Source organism: Pinus tabuliformis, chromosome 4_2 (assembly GCF_031772625.1).
Source record: "Pinus tabuliformis cultivar Carrire ecotype Pingquan chromosome 4_2, CPIR1, whole genome shotgun sequence".
In the NCBI taxonomy this organism is placed as follows: Eukaryota; Viridiplantae; Streptophyta; class Pinopsida; order Pinales; family Pinaceae; genus Pinus; species Pinus tabuliformis.
In genome coordinates this window covers 302,141,341-302,162,485 of record NC_142304.1, presented here as the reverse complement: position 1 = coordinate 302,162,485, position 21,145 = coordinate 302,141,341, and the positions used below count along the sequence as shown (strand labels likewise).

Genomic DNA, 21,145 nt, shown 5'->3' with positions numbered 1-21,145 from the left:
CCAAGTCACAAATGTCTTGTATATCTAACTTATGAACTGTTGGATATACTTTTGGTGTTATAATGACACCCACTAAATTTGATTTTGGGCCTCACCAAAATTACTCTAATATTAAACACACCAATTCACATGCCGAAAAAAACTTAGTACTCCACCATCTTAATAAATGAAAATGATATTTTGTAACCTATCGAAAAGGCGGCAATTAAATGGTGTTTTAAGGCATTCAAACCCTAGCCCAATACAAACCCGCGCTGCTTAAGTTTGGAAGGAAGTAGGGTTTTACTTCTTAAACCCTTCAAGTTGACGATACAGCTTCTCCAAAGTTCATATTGGGCGACCATTATACGAATTACAACGATTATTGCAGGCGGTTTTGTTCTCATAACAGGCTGAGCTTTTCAATTGGTCGCCGGATTTCGCCTCGCACTCTCAAATGGCCTTCTGGGGTAACAATATATCTGATTCATGTTTTCTTATTCATTCCTTTAAGTAGTATTTTCCCGAAACTGCCCTTTCGCAACTACGAAGTGGCCTCGGCCTGTATCGTTGTCTGCGGGTTTTTAAATGGCAAAAAAAATGTTTATTTTATGTTAATTTTAGACGCTAAAAACGAAATGTTTTTAAATGGCAACAAAGATGTTTATTTTATGTTAATTTTAGACGCTAAAAACGAAATTAATTGTTCTGATATATTGTCTTTCGACAGAAATGGTTAGTTACTTCTCATTTTATTTATTTGTTGATATCTGGAATAGTACATCGCCATTGAGCACCAGATTCAAAGCAAATCCAAAGTTGTCCGCAATTATATAACATAAAGAATAAGGTCATACAGAATAGATTATTGACTTCTGCAACTCTGTTAGTGGCAGTAATGTAGTCAGAATCGACAGAGCAGATTCTAGGAGATTTCGATAATAGTATAATGTGTATCTAGCTCCTTAAAGGCTAAGGTACGTAGGATTTATGGGGTTAGGTGTTTTGGTGAGGCTTGAGAATTTGTCTTGCTGAAATTGGGATTTGACATTCTGTCGGGCCTATAATCCAAGAAAAATGGTTGGCTTCAAGGCAGCTTTGGAATGCTTCAAAGCTTTTCACAGCACATTTCAAAAGCAGGAAACAGGGTGAGGATAAATTTTTCTGTAAGTAGCTTGTAAAGATTTGAGAAGTGTGTTTTGGTTCAAGAAGTCATACTCTATGTGTGTTAATTGTGTGACACTGACTTCTTTAACTAGTAGATTCGGAGTGCAAAACTTAGCGATACTTGAGGGGGTATTCTTGAAGGATGCGGCTGTTGCATGTATTATGACCTATCATCGGACGTGCCAAGTAAAACAGCATGGTCACAGAGTTGAAAACACTGGTTGCATAAGCCAAGGGCACAATTGGGTTGTAAGCAACTGGGGGCTGATTGTGGTTCTGGTGAAATTTTGTGCACTTGGCTTTTTGATGTTGTTCCCTTAAACAGTGTTTCGACCACTGACAAATGATGATTGTCAGCAAGGAATATGCTGAATTAAAGCATAAAGATACATTGATTGTGTATAAAATGAAGTAACAAAGATATGACTTGTTGCTAGTAGTTATATCCATTAATCGAGGTGGCAAATATTTCCAGAAATTTATTGGAAAAAATTGGATGTATTTGATCCATAACAATTCCCTAGCAAGAGTCGGAGATTATTTACTCTATATTCTAACACGAAGGTAGATGTGGGAAGATAATCTCAAATATCTCTTGTTATTTTCGAACAAAAGCTACTTGGTTGTATCTTGTTATTGTTTGTTTCTTTTCTTACATTTCAATAAATACCCATGGGGAGGACTCAATACTTTTTTTTCATTGATACCATACTTTATATACATGCATTATAATGATCATGGAAAGCATGCATGTTTTCCATCTTCATTCCCATCATATATGGATATGTTTTAACATGTTCCTCTACATTTATAAATCCTCGTCACTTCATGGAAAAACATGATAGATATCATTGTGAACTAATACCATTTATGGCAGTAGTTTCGTGGGAGTTAAAGTTAGTGACCAATTTGTGAGATAGCAAAAGCAAGAAAGGACTAAGACAAATTGTAAAGTTCAAAAATTCTTTGTCATGGAGAAGTAAAATGCCAAGGTAGTTTCTCAAGTAAATGGCACCTAGTTGAAATACGTAATATATAATGGTTATAACTATAATGCTTGATTGGGATTCTCTACACTGGTATTCTACCTTTTTCTCAAAGATTGAACACATGTCTAGTAATATGTAGGATTTGAATTTGTTCGAATGTTCAAGATAGCTATACCCTAGCAGATTAGCTATGTATGTAATATGTACAAGCAAATGCAAGAGGAATTGATGGAGACACTCACTTCTTATGTGTTGCTTTTTTCGTTAATGGCTTTTTTTCAAAGGTATCTCCTCACATGATTTGTACTTGTAGAAGATTGAAGTTGATTCATAACCATTGTTGAACGATGTTAATTGCCAAGCCCCCCCTCAATGAACTTTCTTCATGAATGGGATTTTTTATTTGTTTGTAGATCAAAACATACGCTGCATTATATTTAAGATAGTATTTTTTAAAAAAACATTGGAAAATATTTATATTACTAAAGTTTGTGGCTGAAGTGCACAAGAATGATGCAAGATTCATCTGTTGAGTTCAAAATTGAGTTCTTTGGCCACCTAAGACATATGTAACAACTAACCTTTTTGTGCTTTGATATAAATTGAGACAGAGGATTTACCAACTCATACATTCATACTTTGAGTAGGGTATAAAAAATTAACAATGACAGTAAAAAAATACAAGCCTAAGCTATAAAGGAGTTATAGAACTGTAAAATTTCTAAGAAAGCATGACTAACTATAGCCTAAATTTCATAGATTTGCATAATGATGGAGGAAAAACAAAGTGCAATATACTCAATTTTTAGATTGTTGAAGGAATTGATTGCCAAGAGTACCTATGTTCGTAGTCGGAAGTGTTAAAATTGTTGAAGAATGGGGTCTTGACACGCCATCACTTGGGTGACTAGTGACCTTCAACTATTTGTCCTAAGCTTCGAGTAGTTTGTCAAATTTGCAAGCCCTCTATTCTAGAGCATCGATTCTCCTTTTGAGATGAAACATAATGTAGAAAATCCATAAAAATTTGATATGCTAATATGAACAAACTGAAATAAAATTTCTTCTCACATAAACACAAAATTTCTCCAATTGATAGTTTGTTCTCCATCTCTATGCTCTCCAATTGATTATGGATGAAATTTTGAAGTTGTGACGCTGCTTCTAGGTTGAAATTGTCGAAGTTGCATCAAGGTGGAAGTTGCAAAAATTGTTGCTGGGGACAAAGTTGTTGGAGAAGTTGCTTGAAGGTCAAAATTTGTTGTTGGAAGCTGTTCAAGAAGGAAAGTTGACTCGGTCTTGGACGGTCTTGGTCAAGGGTCATAGGGCTTGGAATTCGTCAATTAAAGTTCTATAAGAAGAGAAGAATTCTGGTGGGTTTTCCTCTCAGTTCGAGAGGTTTTGGCTCTGGTTGATCGCTTACATCTTATGTCCTATTGTCTCATTGTTCTTTATGATTTGGTCGTTGTTTGATGATAGAGAACACCAATAATAATAAAGGAAAGAAGAAGTTAACCAAGTAAAGTAAAAATACATCACAAACAATTATCAAAGTAAGAGAAATTACCTACACTTGTTGCCCCCTAGATTTCTCAACAACCCCTTCATTACTAGTCTGACCCTATTACATATACATTTACACATTACATGTACTTTTTGTTGAAGAAAGTGTAACTTGGTTCGGTCTTCATAAATGTAATATTGATCTTTGTACTTGTAAAAGAAAAGAATTATTATTTTTGTCATTTGTATAAATGAGTTTCTTGCTCATTGCATAGGTCAAGCACATGTTTAAGTGCTTCTAGGAAAGTCAAAGAGTCAATGTAATTGTTAAAGATCCACGAGGGCATGTTACACTATGTAAATCTATGTACTAGAGTCAAAGAAATATGTCAAAGGTGATCCTCCAAAGCAAAGACAAGTCTCCTCTTCAAAGTCGGCTCAAAGAAATGAATTTTTGGTGCACTTAAGGACATGTCGGCCTCACTACCTCAAGTCAGCCTAAATAGGAGGGACAAACTCCTATATATAGGGTAGTTCGACCTCACAAATAGACCATCAAGTGATCTATGAAATCAACGAAGAAGAGAGTCAAGAAAGAGGTGTGCAAAAAGGAGCATAAAGGTGCTTCTAGGGCAATGAAGAAGGAGAAGTAGAAACCGGGTTTGGGAGGGTTGTTTTGGGGCTAATATCTGCCACACGTGCAAAGGAGAAAGGGTCTGTCTGCTGTCATATCAAATCTGCAAGTGCAACAACATAAGAAGAGTTTTGTTTGGGTAGAAAAGAGTCTCCAAATAAGTCTCCATCTCAAGTGAAGTGGGTCCAACCTAAAGCAAAGAAAGGGAGTAATAAAAAAGGTCAAGAACAAGTCTATATCAACCACACATGCGAAGAAATCAGACTTGCAATAGGCAAGGAGAATTAGCCTCTCAACTCAGAAATATCCCTCAAGGAAGGTCTTATTCTCTATCTCAATCATCAAGCAAAAGGAAGCTTGCCAAACGAGAACAAGAAGGAAGGAATACATTATGAAATAGGCTGTCAAGGAGATCTAGGGTTTCCATAATCGTGCTACTAGTTGTCGAAAGAAGTGCGAAGGAAGAGATCGAGGAGCAGTACAAAAGGAGGCATTGATTCAAGGACAACAATAAAGTTGCAAAAGAGAGTCTGTGTCTTGTGTTGGGAGGATCTATTGGTCAAGGGTTTAGGGTTTGGCATTCGTCAATTAAAGCTTCAATAAGGGAAATCTGCAAAAGGGTTTTCCTCTCTTGGAGAGAGAGGTTTTGTCCTAGTTGAGAGCCAATATCTTGTGTTTTTGTCTCTTTTGTTTTGGTAACTATTTGATGATGAAAGAAAATATACACTAATAATAATAAGAGAAGATTGTGCTAATAAGAAAAGTAAAAGTTGTTCACAAATAATTATCCTTGTCAAAAGAATCTCATCATAACCTAAATGCCCTAGATTCTTCAACACTTTTAACCCCATATATGCCCCACCTTGGGTGTTCATATCATATACATATATCCTTATAAATGCCCCCTTTGGGGTCATAACCCTTCTTCAAAAAGCTTTGTCTTCAATGCGTTACAATTAAGGGTGTTACATGTGATGAAACCAAATAATAAGATTTCCTTATATTTTTGCTTTCTTCTTGCCAATGATGATTATTCATCCATCCAAACTCAAAGATTTACAATGAAGGTGTTACATGTGATGAAACCAAATCATAGGATTTCCATATATTCCTACATTCTTCTTGCCATTGATCACGATCCATCCATCCAAACTCAATTCTTTTCGATATTGATCCTGAATGGTTGGTTGTTGCATAGTTTCCTTTCCCTTGACACTCCATGTAGTGTTGTTTTGACTTCTCCAATTTGCAGTAGTTGTTGGTCTTTGATAGTATCTTGTTGAATAATGATTTTTGTGCTCTTTTCCATAAATAATGGTGAATATTCGATATTCTTCTTTGATAATGTGGATATCAATGTATTTGTCTTCCTCTTCGTTGAAATCTTTCTTGGCATTGAGGATGTCGATATGGTTTCACATTCAATGGATTTCATTCACTTTGCATACCCATTTTATCTGTTTCCTTTTCAGAGACAATGGTTTCGTCTATCCTCTTTAACTGATTTTTGATTACTCTAGCCTTGGAGATAATACCATCATGTTTGTCACACACTTCTTCTAGATGGAGTTAAACTTTTTCAAGTATCTTTTGGTGACTTTCTTGAATCTTGTCTTCTTTCTCCTTTTGAAGTTGCAATGTGACCTCTTCTATCAAATTACAGAATATGCATTTTTGGTTTTACCCCATTTGTGGACTTTGTATAGGGCTTCTTCAATCTTTTTGCAAATTTCGTCTTCAAGTCTTTTGGTAGTTTGTTTATCTAAAATCCTTGTGTCTTTTTGAATTTGACAATGCTTCTTTTCTTCTTTTAATCTCTTGATGCCATCCAATAGCCTTTCTATTAAGGTTTGGTAATATACATATTTTTTCATCTTTATTTTTGAATTCTTCCTTTGAATCGTCCCTTTTCCAATTCCCCTTGCTACTCTTTTCCCGTTTTAATTGTTTAATCTCCTTAATGAGTGGTTTATTAAGGTTTTGTATTTTAGATAGCTCTTCACCTTTCTTCTTAATCTCTTCTTTAGCTTCTTTTAACTCATCTTGTATTTATGCATCACTTCCATTTTCGAGTCTTTGACCCATTTTTAGAGAACAATTCTTTCAATTCCTCCCATGTGATGTTTAATCTAGTATCTTCATCAAGGCTTTTCCACCATTTAGAAACTTCACCTTCCAAGGTAAAAATTGCCAAACATAGATTGAATGTAATTTCTTTTTCTTTATCAACCATTCCATGGGATTGACTTCATCCTTATCTTTATCTCAATTGAATTTAGATATTGCCATTGCTTATTAATTGAGGTCCAACCAAAACCCTCAGCTTACAACTTCTATATATTGAAACAAAAACTTCTGACACGCAGAAATAGATATATAAATATTTTATTAAAATGATGAATTACAGATGATGATGTTTACAATGGGGTTTCCTGGCTTATATACTGCCATGGGCACCCTTTGGGGAAGGGGCATGATCTTATGATTGTGCCCTTTCATCTAATATAACCTAAAATTAAATAATAAACCTAAATTTAAATACTAACTAATTTTTTACATAACATTGCCTTCCTCTCGAAAGAATGCTTTGTCCTCAAAGCATGAGTAACGACGGATGTTGTTGAAGAATGATTCATTCTCCTAGAAGGCGTCTTCTTCGGGTAAGTCCTTCCACTTGATCAAATATTCCAAGATGATCAAGGTCCCACACTCTAAAAGGTCTTGGATTAATCTCTCAATTTCCGTTTTTTGGTGATGTGGATATCGGTATGGTTTTTTCATAGGTCGGTCTTGAAATACTTGTTCATGTTTCTAAATTAGATCTTGTATCTCTGGTGACTCTTCACTGGTCATATTTGCAGATAACATTTCTAATTGGTGACATTGTACTACATAAGCGGGTGCTCCCTTTCGAATCATCTTCATCATCTGTGATGATGATACAATTTGATTTTCGGGTGCTTGGAATCTGTGTAATTTGTACTTTTGACCTCCCCATTTGAATTTTATAAATTGTACTTGGTGGTTGGCGGCATAAGTACCTAAAGTTCGTAACCACTGGATACCTAAGACTACATCTACTCCTCCTAATGGTACTGTGAAAAATGGAGACTCTAAACTGAAGTCTTGAATCTGCAATTTAACCTTATGGCATTTCCCCACCTTTTCAATCTTCTTACCGTCAGCTACCATCACCTTCATGTTTGGTAAGGGAAATGAAAAAATATTGAGTCTCTTTGTCACGGTTGCATCCAAAAAATTGTGTGTGCTACCAGAGTCAATGAGAACCACCTCGTTGTTCTTCTTTATGTGTCCTTTTAAATTTAAAGTCTGAGGTTGTGATATACCTGTCATAGTTGATAATGATACTTGCGGAATACTTTCGTCATCTAATTCTAGTGAGAATTCTGGGGCATCTTCTGTTTCTTTAATGTCAGAATCTTCACTGTTTGAATCATTGGTTGCTTCACAATTATATAGGTTCTTTGGTTTTTTTCCTTTAGCACACCTATGCTTGGGGTCCCACTTTTCACCACAGCACTTGCATTTACCCTCCTTTATCCTTTGCGTTTTCACATTAGATTTTTCATCTTCACGACGATGTGGTGGAACATATCTTGTATTTTTTGCGTCCGCATACTGAGGTGTTCTTCGTCTTGAATATGTTTTTTCGAATTTTGACCAAAATATTTGTTCGAATTTCTTTTCGGCTGTTTTTGCTTTTCGTCTTGCTACTTCTATTGATGAAATGTCATGCATCTCAAGTTCTACTTGTAAATGGGTTTTGAGTCTCGAGATGTATGACTGAATTAGACAAGATTCTGATAACCCAGGTACTCGTGTTACTAAGGTGTCCCATTCTTGAGTGTATTCGTCCACACTTCCTTTTTGTTGTAATTTGATGAGTTTTGAAAAGAACTCTTCTTTCTTTACACCTTGGAATCTTTTAAAGAATGCATCTTTAAATTTCATCCAGCTAATGAAGTGTGTTGTCTTTTTCCACCACATATACCAATTATATGCTTCTCCCTCCATTTTCATGGATGCATGCTTGAGCTTTTCGTCATCGTCATTGATGTCATATATCTCAAAGTATTCTTTTGCTTTATTTATCCATGCAACATTGTTTTTTTTGTTTCCATCGAATTTAGGCATCTCGACTTTTGTGCCCTTCGCTAGTATGTTGCTAATGGTTGAGCGAAAAAAGGGTGTTGATTGGTAAAGTTATCCCAGAGTTGCTTGTTTGTAAAAGCTGTGTTACTCACTTCTTGGTGGGGTGTTGCTGATTTCCTTGGGGATTCAACTTTTTTATGAGAGTCAGTGGACTTTGTTGAATCTGATGAGATGTGTTCTTGGTTCTCTTCATTTTCTTTTAGTAGTTGTTCAGGTGTACAATTCATCTTTTTACACAAAAGTTTCAGCATTGTTACGACATCTCTGATGTGTACTTTTGTTTGGACATGTTGATTTTCCATCTTTGTTTCTATTCGACTTGTTGTATATCGTGAAGATTTTTGATTTTGTCAGCTTGCTCCCCAAGCTCGATCTGGAATTCACTTAATCTTTTATTGACCTCGTCGTGGTTGTTATTTATCTTATGTTCCGCATCCAACATTTTTTTTTGAAAATTTGCCATCGTCATTGTCGACATCGAGCGGGTTTGCGGGGGCGTGTATTTATCTGCCAGCGTAAATAATAATTTTTTTTTTTCTTTTTTTAATAATCAAAAAATATTATTAATTTTTTTTTAATTAAATTATAAAATATATATTATATATAACTTATACATATAATTATATTATATATATCCTATGGACAGTTATGTTCACCCCAAAACGTCACGACCAATGCTTCCAGCAGATATTACCGCAAAACTCAGGCAAATTTCACCGCAGAACTCAGGCAAATTTCAGCCTACCAATCGAAGAACAATAGCTTACCCATTGGAAAAAACGCAGATTTGGATCAAATACTTTGCAGATGCGACGGATAGCGGATGGCAGAACAGGGAGCGGGATTGGGACAACGCATATTATGGTTTGCAGCGGTAGCGGAACATGAAAAAAAACAACTGCGTTGGAAAGGTATGCCAAATGTAAACGATAAAAGACAGTTGGAAGAATGGTGAGTGTGGAGGAATGAAGATAATGGTGGTTGAACAATGTTGCAGGCGGCAGGATCGATGCTCCGATACCAGATGAAACAAAAACTTCTGACATGCAGAAATAGATATATAAATATTTTATTAAAATGATGAATTACAGATGATGATGTTTACAATGGGGTTTCCTGGCTTATATACTGCCATGGGCACCCTTTGGGGAAGGGGCATGATCTCATGATCGTGCCCTTTCATCTAATTTAACCTAAAATTAAATAATAAACCTAAATTTAAATACTAACTGATTTTTTACATAACATATATTCACAATAATGATCTCAAATAATTATGATCATTTTCTATGTACATTTTTCTATGTTTTCTCTTTCCAACAACTTTTGAATCATTTTAATTTGACATTCCAATCAAAAGTAATGATAATTTGAGGTTAACATATCTTTTAAAATCTTGTTTTGGAGTTTATCTTTTTGGCTAGACTTTCTTCTAGTCCATCTTTGCAATTTTGGCCCTTCTAAGTCAGGAATTTCTTTTTGTAGTACTTTGATATGTCTTCTCTGCAATTCCACAAGTATGACCAAAAATTGATGTGCCCAATGAAAGTCCTATTAACTTTCCCAAAACTATGTTGATTTTTAACCTCTTCCCAAGAATGAGCTTGTGCAACATGCCACATATCCAATTTTTCAAATATGCTTATGAAATTTCTACCTAAGATTACTTTAGTATGTCTCCTTAGATTCTTGAAAATTTTATAGTCTGAAACTTCTCTATGAAAAATGTTACAACAAGCCTACGAATATAGCTCGTTTAAAAGATGATTTCAGGACTAGTCACTAACCCTTACCTCCATAGGGTATATCTCCAAACTTGTAGCGAACCAAATTTCGAATTTTTTACCACTAGTAACTTGATAACTCTACTCAATATCTTTAAAATTTTACAGTTCGACGCTTTTGAGGAACAAAATTATCACGAAACTTCCAAAATGATTTGTTTGAAACTAAATCCATATATTGTTACAAACACTAACTTCCACAGGGTATATCTCCAAAAGTATAACAAATAAAACCTTGCAATTTTGACCACAGGTACAAAGATATTTCTCCTTAATTGCCTCCAAATCTTGTTGTTTGAAGCTTCCTAGAAAAAGTTATATCGAAAATGGCATGAAGTCTTGATTGAAGGAGAAAAACCCTAGGATCATAGCTCTGATACCAATTGTTATGAACTCAATTAAATGAAATCTAGAAGTACACACTATGTACACAAATATGAGCATGGAACACAACTCCAATATAGATAAAAGCGATTAGTTACACAATAACTCCTTAAAGGATAAGATAACCTCCTCCAGATACCCAAATACATTCATACATCCAAATCACATGGCCTCAATAATGGCCATATGATTTCTATATATACCTATTCACATGTTGCCCATGTGGCCCCTTCATTATTAACCCCACCCTATTAGATAATAGATATACACTTACACATTACATGCACATTTAACCTTGTATATGCCCTTTCTTGGGGTCATATCATATACATTTAACCCCATATATGCCCCCCCGGGGTCGTAACAATGTATGTGTTAAGAGCATATTTGGGAATGTCAAAGACAATGAGTTGTTTGTTGATTTGTAGTTACCAAAAGTTTCAACAAATTATAGAGGATTTTATTTAGTTGGGTATGAAAGAAAGTTGAAGATAAAATGTCTTTTCTAAAGCAAAAGCTTGGTTTACTAGTATGTGAAAATATGGAAAGTGTTTCATAGATACTATGAGACTTTTTTTGACTAGTTTGAGCTTGAATTCTTTTACAATAGCAACATTTATAGTCACCTTGTCTGTAACAAGTTTCTTTAAGGTTGATTTGTGAGTTAGAAATCCCTACGTTCATTATATATCTAAATGTCAATCATCTCTATAATTAGTGATGGCAATGGGAACCATGTTTAAAATGATTGAAGTAATACTTACATGGTAGGATAGTTTTACAAATTGTGGGACAACAAGATAGTTTGCCTATTATCTGTTAGCAAGAGTTTCAACAAATTAGGATAAGAATTTCTTTTCCAAGCAATTTGTTACTATTGTGAAGGCTTCCTTTAAAATCTCATTGAACTTCAAATTCTTAATGATGTGATGTTTGAACACTAGATGAGGCCTATAGGAAGGCAATAACAATCAAATCATATATATATGTATGCCATCAATATGTGCAAAGAATGATTTGACTTGACTTTGTGGGCTTTGTATTGGACCATGGGAAAATACTACCACATGTAACTTAGTTGAAGATCAAGTTAGGTCAACATGATTCAAAATTAAAGAAACATTCAAAGAGGTAAAGTGTAACCATCAAATGAGCATATTTTATTAGGGATTTTGACATATTTATGTGAAAGATAATTGAATTAGGTAGCATGAATTATGGGTGATGCTCCATGTTGAATACCCAAATTCTAGAAGGAAATGGATCTCTAATAATGTTGGCACAACAATCGATTGTTTCAAGATATTATCTACATGATCATTGAGTTTGTGATCTTTGAACTTGACATGTGAACCTTTTGTTGATCAATGCCACATGTACAATGCTCAATATGAGTGGGTGCTTTACCTTAGATAGAGTGCTAGCATAGCACACTTATATAGGAGGTTGTTATCCTACATGGGATGATGACTAAGCCATCGAGGGCGCACAATGGTGAGGCAATTGTTTTGTTAGGAGAGGTACCTATCTAGGAAGATGAACATTAGGCATTTGGAGGAGGGCACCTAGCCCTAAGAGCATGGAACCATGTGACACACATCTTGGAGGTTAAATACTTGACTTGGGGGTTTGAGGATACTTGGATTGAGTAGTGTGCCTCATGGAGGTTCGTTGTATACTTGGGCACACATGATGAGGAGTGTTGGGCACAAGAGGACATGTGGCACACAACTAGAGGAGGAGCACCTTGGATGAGGACACTTGGGGGGAGGAATCATGATGGAAGAGGGAGTATTGGTGTAATGTACTAACACCAAAAATCTGAACTAAATTCCTCCTCCAAAAATTCCAAACTTCCCTGTAGCAGACTTTCTACAAATAGTTTGCATGCATACTTATAATATACTCAGGAAATTTGTTTCAGCAGTCACATTCAGGAATTTTAACAAACATATAGCAAGCACTATGCAAAGAAATTCCATCCACTAACATCAATTTCATTTCATTATTGAAAATGGTTTCTTTCCAAAAGTCTGAGTGAGGAACCTGGGTTTAAATTGCCGAAGTTGGTATTTTCAGCTATCCCTCCTCCAAATGTAACTCGTCCTCCTTAAGCTGGAAAATATATCAGCTGGGTATAAAATCTGAGATGACACTTCCAGCTGTACCACCTCCAAGTAATCATGTCCTCCTCAAGCTGGAAAATTGATCAGCTGCTATAGATGTTAATTCTGCCCTCCTGTAGCTACTCATCAATTCGGTCCCCTGGAAATTGATTCATCTCCACCCATTTGGCCTCTTTAAATTTCTGAAAATGATGCCTAACCTCTGCAACCAAAATTCTGGAAATGGGCTGGACCCTTCTCAAGAAATCTGCCCCCAACAAAATGGGCCACCTGGAAGTGAAACCCCTCTGCAAACTCGGCCCCCAGAACTGATGATTTCAGCCCTCTTCAAAAGGATTTGGGCCCCTCTGGAGTCTGAATACACAACAATTTCGGCCCAGAGAATTGAGGGGAAGGACTCCATTACACTACAAACACACTCGGCCCACAAAATTGGTTGGCAATGATAAACTCGGCCTGGAGAAGAACAAGAAACTCCGCCCCTGGAATCACTAGCTTGGCCCTCAAAATGTGCTGCTTGTCCCTCCTGGGAAATTCTACAATTCAGCCTCTTTGAGCTTGGAATTTTGGCCTTCAGACAAGGAAATCGACCCCTTTTGGTAGCTCTGCCCACCGGCATGAAGACAGCTCGGCCCTCACACACAAAACTCAGCCTCCATGTAAAAGATTATCCCTGCAATAAAATTTGGTCTTTGTACTCCAACAAGGAAATGATAATTTGGTCCAGCGATGTACCGAACTAGAGTGGCAATTTCTTTCACTGAAATTTGCAGTCAGTTAGGGTAGCAATTTCTTCTACTGAAACTGGATGGAAGATGTTCCTGGAAACCCTCCAAATGAACTCCTTTGAGTTCTTGAGCACTGCAATAACCTTCAAAATGAGCTCTCTTCCTCCTTTTATAATCTTCTTGGTGGGTCCCTTTTTAATTTTTTTAATTTAGAATGAGTAATTCCAAATGAATTCAACTTTGTAACTTGATCACTTAATAAATCAAATATTATTTGCAATCTTTGTGTATTGATCTCTCAATTGAATTTTATAAGATGCTTACTGTTGTACAAGTTTCCCGTAGGCAGTCCTTGGCTGCAAAAGCTATGCCAGGAAAGCAACTCAACCATCCTTTAGGTTCAAGCTGGCCCTTGAACCAGAGTGGGCTCCCTTAGTTGTTACGAGGCTTTGTTTAACGCTATTCACCTGTCACTGAACAACAGCCTTTGAAGCACAATGGCCAGATTTATGGTTTTAATTGGGGGTGGTTGGCGATCAATGACAATCCCTATTCATGATTAAAGGCCTCTCTCACAGGGTCCCTTCTCAAAGTGTCAGCTTCCAGCCTGACAGAATGACTTAGCTTTTCAAGGATTATGATAGAAGAATGTAAGGAGATTCCTAATAATTGAGTAGTCAGCCTAACTACTTAACAACTAGGGAAATTTGGATGCGTGTAGAAGATTTCTACAGCCCAACAAAACATATTCAGGAGAAGATAGAAGGACAAACAATAATCAGTTCAAAGAAGAGCTAACTCAGACAGACAATCCAATATACTAATCTCTTTAAACGATTATTAATTTGCAGGGGATTTCAGAGAGATTGAAACTCAATCTATTCTTACCCAGATCTTCTATAATACTTTGAACATGTGTAGAAAACAAGTTATGGAAACACTAGAAAGACATACTAGAAACACAAATTATGTCATAAACTGGAGTTAGAAAGCTTTCATTAGAAATCCTATAATAGAAGCTATTACAAAGTCAAGAGCCTTGGCATCAAAAGCCAACCTTGTTTATTACAAATGAAATAATATATATAGACAAGATCTCTCCTAACTGTTACAATAATTATGGAATAAAATCTTGAATAGTATACTAAAAATAAAACAATCTCTCTAATTTATCTGTTGGAAACTTTGAATTGCTTGCAAGTATCTTGCCTTGAAATTTGGAATTGGTTCACTAGTGCTAATATTCTGCCTTTGTTTGTTGAACTGCTTGAGTCAAATTCCTTGGAATTGAATTTGGAATGTTTTTCCACTTGTCTCCTTTCTCAAAAGATAAGTTCACCCCTTTCCTTAGTAACGAATAAACATTCATAACAGGTTCATATTTTACTTTAACACATTTAATAAAGATGTTGGAGTATGGCCATTGATGATTAGAATTAAGGGACTAATATTTCAACTTGTAGAAAAGGAGATTTGCTGCCCTGTACTAGAATGAACTCAATCCAGTAGTGATAATAGAGTTTAGTCTCTAATTTGTAGTACTAACTTCAGCAAATGAAACACCATTATCACATGTACCTTTGAGTATGGTTTATTCCCCCACAGTAAAACCACCAACTAGTTGACAATGGTAGCATCTCCACACTTGAATTAGATGTATTGTGGTCAATCTTAGATAGGTAATCTGCCACAATCTGCAATGACTTTGCTGTACCTGAAGGAGGCACAGTTTGGTCCTCTAACACAAATTGTGATTGGGTGGTAGCTTTTGGACATTCTTTCCACCATGCATTCAACCATTCATCAAACATTGTATTTCGAGTAGCCTGTTGCAAAGTATTCAACATTGTATTTTGTTCCTCTTGGGTAAGGGTTGTTGTCACCCACGACAACATTGTCTGAAGCACTTTTGTACCTGTAGTACCAATTATCTGACCTATAATCTTTTGTTGTTCCTTTATAGAAAAATGGCTATCAAATAATGGCCACAACTCAAGCTCTTCACGGTACACATGTTGATCTAATGCTACTCGGATTGATTTGCACATGCATTGCAACTTTGTACAAAGTAATTCATACTCCTGTATTTGATCTCCAGATAAATAATTTCTCACATCCAAGGCCATAGGGAGAGTGTTACCAGTCACATTCCCATGCAGCTGTGAAAGCTTCAGAAAGAACAATAGAAACATCTTTGACAAGCTTCTCCTCCTGCTGGTGATCTATGACATATGAGTGACTCCCATTGTGAATAGCCTCTTTGGCCTTTAGGGCTGGAAATACTATCTCATCTTCAGCATTGCTGTGAGCACGATACAAGCCCAACAAAAGACAAAAGCGTCCACTAAATTGTTGTAGGAAGGCCTCATCACAATCAGTAAACCTAACTGACTCAACATCCAAGTATTCAATATCCTTGCAAATTGCCTTGTGAAACTGGAAAATATGATCAATAGGATTGGGACTGGATGCTTGGCCATGACCAATATCAATTCCCAAACCAAATAAGATAGAACAAATAGATGTACTGGCCTTAGAATCAAGAGGAAAAGAATGAAAATTATTTCCTTTAGAGTTCATGACTAAGTTCAGATTGTTACTGGTTATACCCAGCTTAAGAACACCATAAGCTTGGTTAATAGAGGGACCTCCAGTCTGTCTCATTTGGCTCACTAGAGCACTTTGGTCAGAAGTAAAACTTTCATGCTTTGTTTTGCAGAAAACGACATTGAACATATACTCTACAGGAAACTAGCAAAATCTCTCTATTTGCTCACAATTTTCGCAAAAATTCTTGCGTGAAACCCAATTGGGATCATTCTGCAAAAAACACACGTTTTGGATTTTTTAGATTTGACTTTAATTGCCCAGAAATGGAACCCGAAATTCACTGTCTATAAACATTGCGAAATTTTAAATGAAGTGCACAGTAAAATTTCTTTCTTTGATAATCTTAAAATTGGTAACTAGGGCCAAACTCCATGTGGATCACCTTATTTGTGACTACTGATATTTTTCCTAGATTCGTCTCATCGAGAGGTGTAGGATTTATCTAAAGATCATCCGGTTTCGATAAGTATTTATGGAGATATGAATTTATTTTGATTATGGAAAAATTATCAAAGTCAGCGAGCAACTTATGTAGGCTCAGAAGCCCAACAGTCATGTCTATTCAACCTCAACATTTTACTATAAAAAGAAAAGGTCATCAAGTCATTTAGACACACACTCTTCTTGTGATCTCCTCCTCTCCACATGTCTTTGGGTTTTGGTGGAGGAGGGATACTATGAGTATACGTTGGCCGCAGTAAAGATGATGCCCTAGCCGCAGTAAGGATGATGCCCTAGCCACAGTAAGGAGGGTTCTATATGCAGCTAGAGGAGACTTCTATCCACAACATTTAAGGGTGCCCTGGTCGTAGCATTTAAAGGTGCTCTAGGTCTTAGTCAATGAGGATTTTTACGCAGCAAGAGGAGGCACTTATACGCAGTCTAGAAGAGACTTAATTCCACAGAGAAAGGAGGTTCGAAACGCAGCGATAAGATGCCCTAAGTCACAGTTAAAGGGAGGCTCAATACACAGTCCATGAAGGTCCTTAATTATGCAGTAATTAGATTCTCATATGCTGTTTAAGGAGAGCTACAATCCACTGTCCTAGAAGGCTCCTATACTCAGTCCTAGAGGAGAGTAAGACGCAGTCATCTAAAGGTCACTAATCAGTTGTAAAGGAGAAGATAACTGCAGTTAAAGGAGAGCCCTATCAATGGTAAATCTAGCTGCAATCGTGGGGAAATTTGACCGCATTCAAAGGAGGCCTAAACATCGCAAAGAGAGGCCAGATCCATAGCCCAGAGGACTGATCCACAGTCTATAGAGACCTAGCCACAACAAAATAAAGACCTGTAATTTACAACAAGAAGGAGCCTAGACAACGTGGGATTTGACTGTGCTTAATAAGGCTGATCTAAGGTCTGGTGCAGCTTCAAAGAGAAGGTCAAACAATTCTGTCTAAGATGATCTCTCTGGGTAAGATTGGAAGACACATTGCTGTTCAAAGGCAGTAATATTTGGGTGCTATGTGTAAACCTATCTTGCTGTTGAGCTAGGCCGTAGGCCATAGCCAGCAGCATAAAACTTTAAGGGCTGAACTAATCAGTGGCAGTGCTGGAACCTCTCTTGATCTTTAAGTTGTTGATTGTTTCAAGGACTAACATGATGTAGGTGACATCAATGAAGTTGAGAATAGCTCAGTGATATTTGGGTGCAACACTGAGACGATGAAGTATAACATGATAGTGAGGTGTAGCATGATGATGAGTTGCAGCATGGTGATGGGAGCAAATCAGTGATGGGAGCAGCTCAGTGACTAGGTGCAGCACAGTGACGAGATGCAACACTATGATAGGTGAAGTAGTCACCTTGGAGAATCAGTTGAAGCAGCATGTCTTCAACTGATCTCATGTAGATATAGAAAGTCAAAGTGTTGACTTCTGTTGTTAATGTACTATCTATATCTCTCTCTATCTGTTGGACTATTGAAGAACATAAAAGAAGAATTGATCAAGGGTTTCCCCACATTGGGGTTTGTCCCTGGCTAGCGCCACATCTTGTGTCCTCTTGTCTTGGCTTGTCTTCTGCGATTTATGTTTATGTTCTATCTGCAGTTTACTTTAATGCTAATGTGATTGCTAATCTGGAAAAGATATTGAGCTAACTGTGAAAAATGAAATAAATTGCTCTAAGCATAGAACATACCTAAAATTAACAGATAAAAAGTGGTGCTTAACCATCAAATCCCCTTTTCAAATTGGTGTTGGTGTTATCAAGACGACTTTTGGCACCTGATCACGATGCTTTGAAATAAAGAGGTTGAAGATGGAGATCTGTTAAATTTGGACAACTAGGTCCAAACTCCATGTTCTGATGCTCAGATTAAGAGGCTAATATTTTTGTTGGATTCCTCTTTCTGAGAGGTGTAAAATCCATATAAAAATAGTCTTAATCCGATGAGCAGAACTTATATTTTGAATTTATTATTCTTAATAAATTATATGTGCAAAGGTCAGCCAGTTTTGTAATGTAGGCTCACATGCCCAACAGATGTGTCACACACCCTCATTGATGGATATATATATACAGGAAAAGTTGAAGAGAATTTGATTACAACACAACTCACATCTTCCTCTCTCATCCTAAAAGTACGAGCTACCTGGAGGACGAATTTCAGCCACACGTGGGAAGGACGAAGAGGATTTTTCTACTGCTAGGGTTTCTGCTGTTAGGGTTTCGCAGAAGTTTGACCAGCGTTGACTTTGGTCAACGCTTGGTCCAAACAAGCTGAAAACTTGTGGGAGGTTCGATTTTTGAAGGCCATACTACCTGGCACAAAAATCGAGGTCAAAGGGTTGACCGTTTTGCTGATGCGTTGACTTTTAGCTTGCTGCCCCTGCGTTGACTTTTCAGGACAACGTTAACTTTTGTAGAACTGACTTGGGTTGACTCATCTACTGGTTGGAGGGTTGTTGTGACACATGCTGGGCTGGCTGACCAAAGGAGACTTTGCTGGTTGAAGCATCCTGTTGACCGCCGAAACAAACACATACATTTTTCTTGTTTCTGATTTGTCTTCTGTAAGATCTGCTTATATGTTCTATCTGCATTTTGCTTATCTACTTGTATGATTGCTGTGAGAAAAGTGAAATTGATCTTAGCATAGAACATCTACAAAACTCTACAAGATCCCATAGATCGTTGTGGGTATAACTTTATGGATGACATCTTATCTACGTAAACCCAAAGCTCATAACTCTTCTTCATTAACAGTTCAATAAATGAATGCCTTATCCTTGTATCCAATCATGGAGATAAGCCTAATTGCTTGCATTAACTCAAAGTCCAAGTTGTCCATACCTGAAAATGCTTCCACAGAAAGGAAGGAGCCTTCAAGTCATTGATGTCTGGAGACCATGATAACGGAATTGCACCTAAAAACAACCTAAACATTTGCTTCTTACACCATAATCTCAATAGTGTAGCCAGATTAAGGAGGAGATTTTAAAAGCAGGAAGGGTTCAAATTAGAACCCCAAGTTTGGAGAAACATATTAACCATAGTGACTTGACAGAACTCACATTTTGAAAGTAGGGTTGACTTATTGTCCAGTGGAAGAAAGCAAAGCAACACTTATTCAAAAATTCATGGTCAAAATAGGCCTGTGGGAAGCAGAAACAAAGGTTTGAAAATGTGTGATGAAATTTTGAATGAAATGAAGCAACCCACCCAACAACCCAACACAGATGACAAAGATTGAATGGACAACATACATTCTTAGCACATATATCAGTGAATATTTATCTACAAGACTAAGGATTGGAAGTTGGAATGGAGTTGGGGAATTAGAATAAGATGATGGGGATGACAAGCATAACAAAGATCTAGGCAGCCAGGTAGGAGTGAAAGACCCAATAAATCCATTTCTGTCAATGTGCACATGCCCAAATTTCCACGAGAAAAATGATACCATTTGCTTCTTGCAAAATCTCATCGAAGTGTCTTAAACCCTCTATGGTCTCAATCTTAGCAAATATCTGTGTCTGGTGAAAATCACCAAGCTTAGAAAGATAAGTTGGTTTGTCTAACATCCTTTGCAAGTGTCATCCTTGCTGTATGTATCTAGAATATGCGTCTCCTTGTTTTTATGTCAGGAAGATAATATTTAATCCTTTCAAGCTTTAAGAGTCAGAGCTTGGATTTGGTCAGGGCGTTAGATTTGTCAAAAGCTGAAGAAAATGGCACATCTGGAAGAGAGGAAAACAAAGAACCTTGGTCAAATTCAAACCCCAACTCGCATATTGATTCACACTGTCAAACATCCTGTTGTATTGAAACCATAAGTTGATTTCGAAGGGGGTCCGTAATGGTAAGCAGTTTTCGACCTAGAGGGACCGAAATCCATAGGAATATGCCACGTACTCGTAAGTTGTTTTTATCAAAACAAGACTTTGGAAACCACCCCCCCCCCCAACTGTTAAAGCTCAGATGACCTTTGGGGGTCCGAAATGAAATGAAAACTGTTGATTTGGTTGGTGTGAATCTCCGCCATTAAAACTTGCCAGAAATTTAATGGTTGAGTTAAAACAACAATTTTAATTTTAAAGCTAAAATTAAAAAAAATAAAAAATTTGATGAAATATTTTAATGAAATTAAAATCATTTAAAATAAAAATTATTGTAACTTTTTAATAGTGTCAAAATAAGTTAAAGCACTTACATCGAATGATAAGTTGTAATATTTTTGGAATAAATATTATTTGATAACCAAAACTTATCCTTAATCTTCAAGATCATTGACTAAAATCCTCGTCAATTGAATTTGATTCATGACAAATGCATTAGATCATTACAAAGATCTTGGAAATAGATAAAATTTAAAGAACTTCGTAACATTATAATATCCCTTCAATTTTTTAATTAGGATTTCCTAGAAAATTTCTTCAAAATTTTTTGCCACTAATTCTTAACAGAAATAACACAAAAATATCGATACAAAATAATCCATAAATACTTCAACACAAAATACATAAGATAAATAGCCTCAAACTCGACTAGATTTAGCCTTATTTTTATTAATATGCAATAAGGCTATGAGAACATGTTACAATAGAAGATGGCTGATAA

The 21,145-nt window shown here is 36.4% G+C and overlaps 1 protein-coding gene across 1 annotated transcript in view; it reads left to right on the top strand.

The window, feature by feature from the left end:
- The first annotated feature begins 226 nt into the window (after positions 1–226).
- The window catches only part of LOC149169187 (peptidyl-prolyl cis-trans isomerase FKBP53-like), an 89,118-nt gene continuing 68,199 nt past the window's right edge, over positions 227–21,145 (top strand). The window contains exon 1 of the mRNA XM_089428600.1: positions 227–449. Within this exon, the coding sequence (XP_089284726.1) occupies positions 437–449 (13 nt within the window). The 5' untranslated portion in view covers positions 227–436. The remainder of the gene's footprint in view (positions 450–21,145) is intronic.